The sequence below is a fragment of the Phaseolus vulgaris genome, chromosome 8, assembly GCF_051622355.1.
Source record: "Phaseolus vulgaris cultivar YP4 chromosome 8, ASM5162235v1, whole genome shotgun sequence".
NCBI lineage: Eukaryota > Viridiplantae > Streptophyta > Magnoliopsida > Fabales > Fabaceae > Phaseolus > Phaseolus vulgaris.
Genome location: NC_143505.1, coordinates 8,510,905 through 8,522,545, shown reverse-complemented (window position 1 = coordinate 8,522,545; position 11,641 = coordinate 8,510,905). Strand labels below are relative to the sequence as shown.

At 29.8% G+C, this 11,641-nt stretch overlaps 1 protein-coding gene across 1 annotated transcript; it reads left to right on the top strand.

The window, feature by feature from the left end:
- The first annotated feature begins 6,630 nt into the window (after positions 1–6,630).
- Positions 6,631–8,039, top strand: LOC137827051 (transcription repressor OFP1). The gene has a single exon (XM_068633259.2). It carries the CDS (start codon positions 6,812–6,814, stop codon positions 7,937–7,939), a length of 1,128 nt encoding a protein of 375 aa, XP_068489360.1. The 5' UTR covers positions 6,631–6,811; the 3' UTR covers positions 7,940–8,039.
- The last annotated feature ends 3,602 nt before the right edge of the window (positions 8,040–11,641 follow it).

Here is an 11,641-nt window from a genome sequence, read left to right as displayed (position 1 = left end):
TTAAAATAAAATTTGAATGAAAACTAAATAATATATTAATTATAATTATAATTATTAAATATATATTACAATGATTTTAATAAATTGGTCTGATTATGTAATATATAAAATAATATATTAAATTTAGTTATGGAGTGCCTGTTAATAAATTCCCAAGTTTCATTTTTCACAATTTTAATTTTTTAAAAGAAAATAATATATTTCACAAAATAATTATTTTAGAAGTAAATAAATATCATATGTAAATATATAATATTTATTATTAGAAGTAAATTATTATTTTAATTTAATTATATATTCATATTTTTATAAACTAAATTTATTGTAATATCTTGTTTGTAATAACTAATTAATGTAAGATGTATATTTTTTAACTATATTTCTGATTTAGTCACTTGTAAACTTTATTTTATTCAAACATAATAATAAAAGAGTAATTAAAATAAAATTAGAATGAAAACTAAATAATATATTAATTATAATTATAATTATTAAATATATATTGCAATGATTTTAATAAATTGGTCAGATTGAGTATGTAATATATAAAATAATATATTAAATTTAGTTATGGAGTGCCTTGTTAATAAATTCGCAAGTTTCATTTTTCACAATTTTAATTTTTTAAAAGAAAATAATATATTTCACAAAATAATTATTTTAGAAGTCAATAAATATCATATGTTAATAAATAATATTTATTATTAGAAGTAAATAATTATTTTACTTTAATTATATATTTATATTTTTATAAACTAAATTTATTGTAATATCTTGTTTGTAATATCTAAATAATGTAAAATGTATATTTTTTAACTATATTTATGATCTTGTAAACTTTATTTTATTCAAACATAATAATAAAAGAGTACTTAAAAAAATTAGATTGAAAAATAAATAATATATTAATTATAATTATTAAATATATATTTCAATGGTTTTAATAAATTGATCAGATTAATTATGTAATATATAAAATAATATATTAAATTTAGTTATGCATTGCTTCTCAATAAATTCGCATGTTACATTTTTCACAATTTTAATTTTTAAAAGAAAATAATATATTTCCAAAATAATATAAGTTTATAAATTATTTTTTTAATATATTACGATTTTTATCATTTTTAAATATATTACATGCAAAATTTATAAAAAAAATAATGCATAATTTACATACGGACATCATCCGTATGTAACAATTAAAAAAAAATTAACAACTTACATACGGAACCAATCCTTATGTAACAATTAAAACAAGAAAAAAAAATTACATACGAAAAAAATCTGTATGTAATAATTTAATAAAAAATTAATAACTTACATACGAAAATATCCGAGTAATAATTTTTATTATTTTTTATTTAATTTTAAATCAGTAACATACGAAAAACGTTTGTATATGTTTTTAATTAAAATTATAAATAACTTACATACGGATTGGATCCGTATGTAATGTTTCCCACTTTTTGGCGCCAAAATTACATACGGATTTTATCCGTATGTAACGACTTTTTGTTTACATACGAAAAAATCTGTATGTAACGTTTATTTACATACGATATTTTATTCGTGTGTAAATATCCGTATGTAATGCCCATTTTACATACGGATTTTTATCTGTATGTAATAATCTGTATGTAATTTGAGTTTTTCTTGTAGTGCAAGGTTTTAACTACCAATTTTAGAATTTACAACATTTAATATTCACACTTAATTTGATATCAATTTAAAAACTACTTTATACATTTTATTAATAATATAAACTACTTTATATACATATAAAAAAAAATTAATGTCTAATATATAATTTAGTCAATATATTAACTAATTATTATTATTTTTATTTTTAAAATTGATTTCTGTTTAATTTTAATATATGAATACTAACTATTATTTTCATAAAATGGAAATTTCATGATATTACTAATTAGAATTAACTAACATGTAGTTAATTGATTAATATGTAAATAAATAATTATTTTATTATAATAGGCTTCCACCTTGTCGTTCTTAGAATTCTTTATGAATAGGTATAATCTACCTATGTATCGTTTTTGTTAACATATGGGTTTTGGTCTAGTCCCCCCGTATTTTTGTATTTTCTTTCTTTTTTCTTTTGTTTAATAATATTTTTTTCATGTGATGGTAAATGATTGTTGTTACTTGAAGTGTCAGCCTAGTTAAGATCTTAAGTTGCATAGTAATGCCTAACATGAAAGCTTTTATTTAAAAAAATTATTATTATTATTTTATATTAAAAAGGAATAATGATAGTATTAAGAATAAATTGTATTCGCTAATTACTTTTATATGACAATATGTACCGTTCGTACTCTTTTATTTATTTATTTCATTAACAAATAACGGAATATTAGAAAAAATTTCAAAGGTTTATAAAAGGTATTTATATCAGAAGTTTTTTTTTCTTCTGCCCTAGATATCTTATAAGACAAGACTTTAATAAATGCTCAAACACTTGTTCAACAATTTAATTAAGATAGCTCTTAGCATATGAGCATTTATGATAGAAATTTAATTATAAATTTTATTGAAAAGTTATAAGATTTTCTTTAGAAACAGAAGAAAAGATTCTTTTAAGTGACATGAAAACATCATTTCAAGTTGAAAATACATAAATAAAAAAATAAATAGTAACCTACATATAGAGTTCTTGAAATCATTTAAAGGCTACATTTTTCTCATGATTGACTCCAGCTAAAAAATCACTTCCAATTATAATTGGGATCACTGCTCCACACATTTACTACTTCACTCACTTTGCTTATAGGCAGTTTCATCCAACACCCAAACAATGTTTCTAAAAACTTAAAATGTACATAATACTCACATTCTACTCTTTCTTCCAGAGACTTCACATAAGATTTCATTGCTCGTTGAGCGGGGGCAATGCTTATCCATCTCTTGATATAGGAAGACGATGATTTTCGATAACAACAAAAACTCCATAACCACCCATACTTTTAAAAAAAACTTAATTCTTATCTCTAAAAGTCAAGCAACACTTCTACAACATAACTCACTCCTCCACTTTGTTCCGCACTGTTAAAATGACCCTCCACTTACACATCAGATGAATGAAGAAGAAGAACAGTGTCAAACCAACTCATTCACAATGCCCTTTTTCAAATAAAAAAGTCAAGGTCAGTTTCGGAATTTTAAAAATTGTGAGATGCAATAAGAAAACGTAGGGGTACAGGAAGAAACTTTCTACAATAAAAATCAAACCAAATCATATGGCAATTGCTTCCTGTAACATATCATTGCACCCAATCACAGGGGAAATATCGGAAATACCCTTAAGAAAATGGGTACATATAAAAGGACTTCCTTTTTCGGAACACAATAATCTCTTCCAGATAATTTTTTCCAAAATCTATTATTTTCAGTTCTGGATTTTTTATCCGGAATGGAATTTTGATTTTTTTTTCCGGATTTTTATATCTGAAACACAGAAACCTCTTCCAGATTTTTTTTTCTGGAATGCATTATTTTCAATTCTGAATTTTTATTTCCGAAATAAAGAGTATTTTCAGAATTTTTGAAATTATGTTGGGTGCAGGTTCAAAAGTGTTGGGTGCAGGGAACATTTGCCAAATCATATATGTTTGCTTAAAAAGGGGTCCAATATATAAGTCTCGAATCCAGCCCAACATCATTTTTTCACTTGAGAACCTTATCGACATTACAAAAAGGATTTACATGGGAGTGAAACACCAAAATGTGACCCAAAGTCGTTAGCAAATTATCACATAATAATCCCTAAAATGGTCATTATTAAACTGAATTTGTCTTTTCAAAATTGCAATTACATATATTTAAGGGGAGAAGAATACGAGAAGAAATTGTTCTGTTATAAAGCAAATATGAGTTACTTGGATAAATGTCACAATACACAACACTATAAAAACTGAGTTCCATTTGGACATGTTAAAGTATAAAACACACAGAACAATATTAATTATTATATGTTAATATATATACATAATATTATGCAATTAAAAATATTTTAAATACTAATAATTTTTAATTTATAAAATAGGATTTAACTTATTTAATATAATTATTAATTATTTTTTATTTTTAGTGTGCTAAGTGATTTAAGTTCGGATGTAAAATATGGCTTTTCTCTTAACCGATATCGTGCGGATACTGCACAAGCAAATCACAGACTCTATATCTTGAATCAGTTCCTTAAACTCAATAGATGTGTTGTGCTGTAGAACCAAACTCACTTGCTCAACTACACAATCCAATCTACATATTCATCACATAAAACAACTTACTACCTTCAATAACTTCATTAGTCACAAAAACCAATGCCTTTTACCACTTTCCTTTATGTTTTACTTCCTAATGTAATCCTTCCATAACAATAGGGTGAGATAAGATCCTTGGTTTTTGATGTATTATATTAACTGGGGATATTATGATGCTTCAATTTCTTGCAGTTGAAACCCAAACTTTGAAGGTACAAAGTGCCCCTTCTCTTTTGTATGGTCCCAATGTCAAGTTGCAGCACAGTCTGATGAAAACTGGTAGATCAATTAAGGGCCTAAGTCAACTAATCTATTTAATTTTCACTCATGTCATGTTCTTTTCTCTCACTCTGCGTATCCTGATATTAGATCAGACCAAGTTAACGCTGCTAGCAAAAAAGCTGTTTTGGGCTTATAACTACAAAGTGTAACTCATCACAGAACTACAATGATATATAGCATGGGTAAGAGTGACTTGATTATAGCAAAATGGGCCAATAGGAGAATCTACTCTTTCCCCATTCTCATCCAACTCCAAACTTTACAGACTCAACTCTCACTACCTAAAACCTATAAATAATAACAACAACATGCCATTCTTGTCAATCAAATCAGATGCCATTATTTATATAATATACAACTAACAGTCTAAATAACAAAACAAAAAAAGAGTTAGCAAACAAGGAGGTAGGCTAGCACCAGATTCATGCTGTCCTTCATAAAAATACAAACAACCTTAATATATTTCTCTCATGGCAGAAACACTCTAGGCCCCCCAAAACCAAAAAAAAAAAAAAATTCTGTATAGTTTGTGAAATTGGTTCTTGAATGTTGCTTCTTAGACACGTGCATAGAGACAAGACCGTTAAGGTGGCCACTGGTGTTGTACCTTCGCACGGATCCAGGAGGGGACCAGTTGACCAGATTCAACATTACTCCAAAGCCTAAGGCAAAGCAGCAATGCCTCACCTTCTCTGCATATGCTTTTGGGAAGAAAGAAAGAAAGAAAGAATGGATGGATGTACCTCATCCATAACATGTTGGTGCCATTATATTTTATGCTGCTCAATACTGCAATGATTGTACAAATTATGTTCCCAATGCAAATTTGCAAGATTAGTAGCCAACATTAATTTCTCTGGCATGATTTATGTCCACCATGTACCACACTATCATTCAAAGCTCCACGGATTTAAAGAATATCAATTTCAAATTCTGATCGTGGTCACACCCCCTGATCCCACAATAAATCCATTTCAACTTATCCTCCCTTTTTCTTTTATTATCATCACTGATTTTTAGCCTTCAACATGGAAAGAAAAAAAGCTCTTATAGTTTGCTGAAACTTTATTCGTGATTCTGATTTAACTGAGATAAAAGGTCATATGACTTGATTTATGTTTTAACTAGTAGTCACGATTCGAGTAACTATATCCAATGGCAGTATCTGGTTCAATTAAAATTGTGTTTTTTACAAAGAATACATGTAATGTGTTATTTGATATCTAAAGAAAGATTGATTATTTTTCTTGCCTGAAGAGACATGGTACGTGAAGAGTTTGCCATGAAAATGATGGATGGACTCACAGAGCCAAACTAAGACTCTTGACTATATAACAAGACCCATGTTCTAGTTTCCCTAAGCCTGATAGAGAAGCAATCATAAGAAAGAATATATTAAAAAAGCAGAGTAATCCAAAATTGCACAATCTATCTATTAGATGGGGGCCACTGGGATTTTTCTATATTGGAAGCATGTATTCCTGACCCACGCAACAAGCTTCCAATTCTGAAAGCTTCTCTCTTTTCCCTCTTTTCCCTGCCCCTCTAATTCTTTTCAGCATTGTTATCTCTTGTGTGTTCCTTTTCCCTTTCTCGTCAGAACAAGTTTTTAACCAAAACCACATTGCTTGCTGGTTGCAATGAGCCAATGAACTTTCTGCAAAATAGCATCTCCTATTCCACTCACAAAAGTATAGGGCTTTTACTTTACATTGAACACATAACAGATTGGTCTGGCTCATATTTTTCTCTATTAGTGTTAGAGCCTGCACTCAGGTCTAAAGAGAGGTGGGGAAAACATTCCAAATACTGCATGGGCCACACTAAGTTGTTGTTTTCCTATGAAGATACCTGCTAGCATGCAATCCACTTAGGAATCAATCACATACATAGAAGGGTGTTTTAAGTCACCTTTGTGATCCTTTTGAGTAGTAGTAAAAGAAGAGAACATGTTATTTTTTTTGTTTTTTTGGATTAGGTAATAGTCATTCACCATTTACCACATCAGTCCCTACTAATTTTCAGTTTTGCCAACCTTTTTCCAGGCTTGTGGACCCCAGGTTCTACTACCTACAATTCCAAAAGCCTCTTTTCTCTTGTATTTATCTCACATTACCATGAGTGCCAAACCAAAGACACTGATGACTTAACCTGAAGTCTCATCCCTCATTCATCATAGAGAGAACTAGAAGCCACACACAGCTTCTTCAACACAACAGAGAGATAGTAAAACGTAGACACAAAGAGGGATGGGTAACTACAGGTTCAAATTATCAGATATGATCCCAAATGCCTGGTTTTACAAACTCAAGGACATGGGAAAAGCAAGAAAGCGAACCCCAACTCAGTCCAAGAAGAAAAAACAACCTTCACCATCCTCAACCACACAACCTTCAAAACCAAAGCAACCCCACCAATTCAATACCAGGAAGTCTTACTACTTCACAAGGGAGCTTAACCCAAATGATAGAATCTACACCTCGCCACCAAATAAACAAAATGCCAAATACAATGATTCCCCTGAAGCCCCCCGAAAATCATCCAAACAAAGACTCAAGAGAAGAACTGCAAGGACTTCTTCACCTAAGCTTGCTGTTGCCGCTAACAATGACAACTCCTCGTCACCACATGATAGCTCTGTTGAATCAGAGTACCCTGACCCAGAATTCAGAACAGACCGTGTTCTCGCCACTGAAGCATTAGATGAAACGGTTTCCTGGTCCAACTCTTTTGCCTGCAAGGTACACTCCAACGCCAAGGACATCATCATTGATGTAGACAACAATTCCACAGAAAGAAAAGACGATAAGCTAGAAGGGTATGAATATGATTCCTTGTCAGACCTCGTGCTTCCACCAATTGTGACCAAGCCTGCAAAATTCAACGACTTGCTGAGTGATGCCAAGAAGAAAGAAACCAAAACCAAAACCAAAATGGATGCACAAGAAGAACTAAACCTGAAGGGGCCTCTAAGAGTTAAAATTGTGAAGGAAGGCGCTGCACCAATGAAGGAACATAAGAACACCCCTGCTAGGAGATTCTCTGTGAGTTCTTCTCCAGGAGTGAAGCTTCGGATGAACTCGCCGCGAATTGCCACCCGGAAAGCTCAGGCACATGGCCGGAGGAATGCGTCGTCCGCCGCTGGCTCCGGCTCCCAGAGAAGCCTCTTGGATAGCTTTGCAATTGTGAAGTCATCACTAAATCCACAGAGGGACTTCAGAGAATCAATGGTGGAGATGATTGTGCAGAATAACATAAGGACATCAAAGGATTTAGAAGATCTTCTTGCTTGCTATCTTTCTCTTAATTCAGATGAGTATCATGACCTCATTATCAAAGTGTTCAAGCAAATATGGTTTGATTTAACTGATAATTAGTAGAAGAACAAGTAACCAATTGAGATTTGAGACCATTCTAAACCAGTTTCTCAAGTTTCTGTTTCTCACAATTTATGTTCACATGTAAGTAATATTCATATCTTGGTTAAGCTTAATGTATATATCTTACTCCTTAGTCAATATTTAAGGGTGACACTGTCCAAGACGTTTGCATTTTTAAAATGGAAAACCGAAATTGGATGCAGAAATCAAGAGAAGCAATTGCATGCGCCATCCCAGAGGTTTTGTGATGGAATTGAACTATGGAATGAAATTTACTTTTCTAAACTGTGTAAATAAATGGGATTTGAAGACTTTTTGTTAACTAGGAAATAGTTCAGTTAGTTTATTTATGAACTGCAGAGTTTAGTTACATATGACTCCACAATAGTGTGGAATTGGCATGCAAACGTGTAAAATGGTTTTTGAACACTGGCTTCATTTGGAATTTTAGACCATCTTCTGTGAGTTTAGAAAGGCAAAAAAAGTTTGCCACAAACGGGTGATTGTATTGTTAGCTTTGTGTCATCTTCCTCAAGAAAAACTTAGAGCATAAAATTTGCTTCTGAATTTGGGTACCTGCATGGACCCGAAGTTGTTTGAGAACAAGACATAACTGGCACAAAGTTGTATAAATTGTTCATATTGTAAGAGACAGAACCAGTTGCGAAAACTGACAACTTCTTACAATAAAGTTTGGAATTTTTATTATTTCCTTTCACTCTAAAGAAATTGCCCTTTTAAGTACACCTCCTTGATTTCACGTCTTTCATCCCGAAATTTAAAGGGTTTCTTTCCTAGCCAGAACATGCAGCTTTTAAGATCTTGTATGTTTCTTCTTCACTCAACAACATCACTGAGGAGAAAGCTATATATTCACTCAAGTTATTATTGCACATTATTACTTTACACATATTTTCTCATCACCTTGCTATAAAATTCAAGTGTATGTTAAAACATAAATGTCCCATTAAAAAACCTCTAGATAATATCTAGATATCAGTCTCCTCTCAGCAATATTTAAATCTCAAAAGTTTAATGCAGATATCTGAAACTTGTAAGTCTTTTTTACATATCTGCAAGTTTGAATAAAAAAAATTCAGAAAAAGAAACATTTTCAATGTCCATATGTTTTTCAAATAGAGATATTTCCCCCCTAATCATGAACTTGAGAATTCAAATTGCAATAGTCTCATTGCGTTAAATCCTATGAACTGTGGATGAAACGAGGTAAAAAAAAGGGTATTTTTCTGAAGTGTGTCTAAAGGTGAAAGATTGATTTTCAAAAGCTAAAGCAACAAGCTACTTGGTTTATTACAAAAGTTGTTTGAAAACTTTAACTAGAGACATAGGCACATCTGGTGACTGATGAGGACCTTTTGTGCCCTAGGCTTATATGAATAGTTTTGGTGTGTGCCCTATGCTTATAATATAAATAGTTTTACACAGTGTGCTATAACATATGGGTGTGGGGTCTGCATAAAAAATTATTGGGTAAGTTGAATATCCAACGTTTAACAGATGAAAAAAAAAAACAGAAGATGAACACTTTTAATATAACTCCATGAATTATTTATATCATCCAATCATTTTATGATATATAGTAACACGTGAGTGAAATTACTAATAATACCATGCAAAGGATTCAGATATATATTGATGATGGATAAATTGAAAACATAAAGTGGAGTAGTTTCTTTTCCTTTTCCTCTTGGTTGAACATTTATGTAAATTTTTGGCTTTAGCTATCCCTATATTCTAATATTTTATGTGGCACATACAGTTGAAAGGAAAATCACCATTGATAATGTAGCCTCTTTTTACGACAAAGGAGGTTCTAGCTTGACAAAAAGACCAAAAGATAATAAAATAATATATTTGAAATGGTTATTTATTTGTCTGAGGACTGTCTGTGATTCTAGCAGTACCAAGTTGCATCTGAACTTTAAAATCTCACTTGTCGCTGTAAAAAGTTATGGAACTTCGTTCTCATAAGTTAAATACTTTATTTGTCATCCTTATACTAAGTATTAGCTTTGACCCTTTGATCATGATTCATTTAAAAAGTGTGGTTTTGATGGAGACATTGACATGCCAGAGGGAGCCATAACAAATATTTTAAACTCACTGTTTTTTTTATACACTACTTATTTAATTTTTAAAATAGTTACCCCACATTTTTGTGTTCAATAATAATGCACTGTTCACGATTAAACTATTGTCTCCTAATTATTGTTAGAACCTGAGTATTTTCTTAAGTACATAAAAAAAATATCATATTGGTTTAGTCAGACTGATGAAATTTGTTTTTTTTTTGGCTAGTGTTTATCATTCTCTTTATATATAGAAGATTTGAGTTATTTAAATAATAACTCTAATAGTGTGTTTAATTTAGATGATACAGGATTGGTTTAATATAATTTGTTTGGCATAAATGTAAGAATGGAGAAATAATTTTTAGAGGGATATATCTCTTCTTTGTTCTCCTTGGAGTTTTAACTTTCAGTTTATTTTTTATTTATTTTAATATAATTTATTTCTTTGTTTTCTACTAAACATAGCATAAAATAGTTATTCTCAACCATCACTCTTAGTTTATTTTGTTAAGGTTAGCATTATATTAAATTAAAATAGTTGTTGTTTCAATAATGACTATAAAAAAATTATATTTTTATCTTGTAATTTAATTTTTTTGAAATATGATATCATAGTAAGTAAATAAATTTTAACATCAGATTAAAAAGAATGAATGGTAAAAATGAAAAGTAAGACTAAAATTATTTTCTCTATGAGAAAAATGAATATTACTATTAAAATCCGATGACAATATGAGAAATTTGTAAATAAAAAATAATTAGCAAGACAGAAAAATCTGTAGGTAAATCTAGCATCGTAGCACCGTATGTGAAGATTGTTATTTAGTGGAGAATCTCTACTTCTAGGAGTAGCAGTAGATGCCAAAGTTTGTTGCTTTCGTCATTTTGATGTTGTTTAATGCTCACATACTTTTGGACTAACATATTTTTCTTCCATTTTTTTAATTTTAATTTCTTAATTTTTTTTTTTGTCTCGTAAAAAGAATTGCAGAAAATGCTTAAGAGGAAATTTGTCACCTCTGTCTCATAAAAAGAAGTGTAGAAAATGCTTAATAGCAACTTGGTTCTCTTTAGCCATTCAACTTATTGTGATTTTAGTTCACGTTTGTAGTTTCATTGGTGCTTTAATGGCTCGTTTCAAATGGCGATTTGAAGTACTAGTTGTGCGCACAACGATCTTACGATCTATTAGCACAAATACGGATACGAAGATACGTAAAAATTTTAAAATGTAAGATACAAGAATACGGATTTATATATTATATAATTATAAATTATATAAATTAACAATAAATATTTATGTGGATAAGCATGTTTCAGATTTTTTTTGGAGCAGAAAAATGTTTTTTCATGACTGATTCAAAAGAATTTGTTTGTATTTCTATAATCATAATAAAAATTTATACAATAAATTTAAATTTTTCAAAAATTATTGTATTTATCTTTTTTAAAATTGTATTAAAATCATACAAAAGAAATTTAGAAATCCAACAAATATTTTTTTATTTAAACACTTCACCGATAAATATCTTACGAATGTCATATAAGATACGTATACCATATCCATAGATTTCAATTCTCCTTACAATAATGCCAGGCAAGTTGT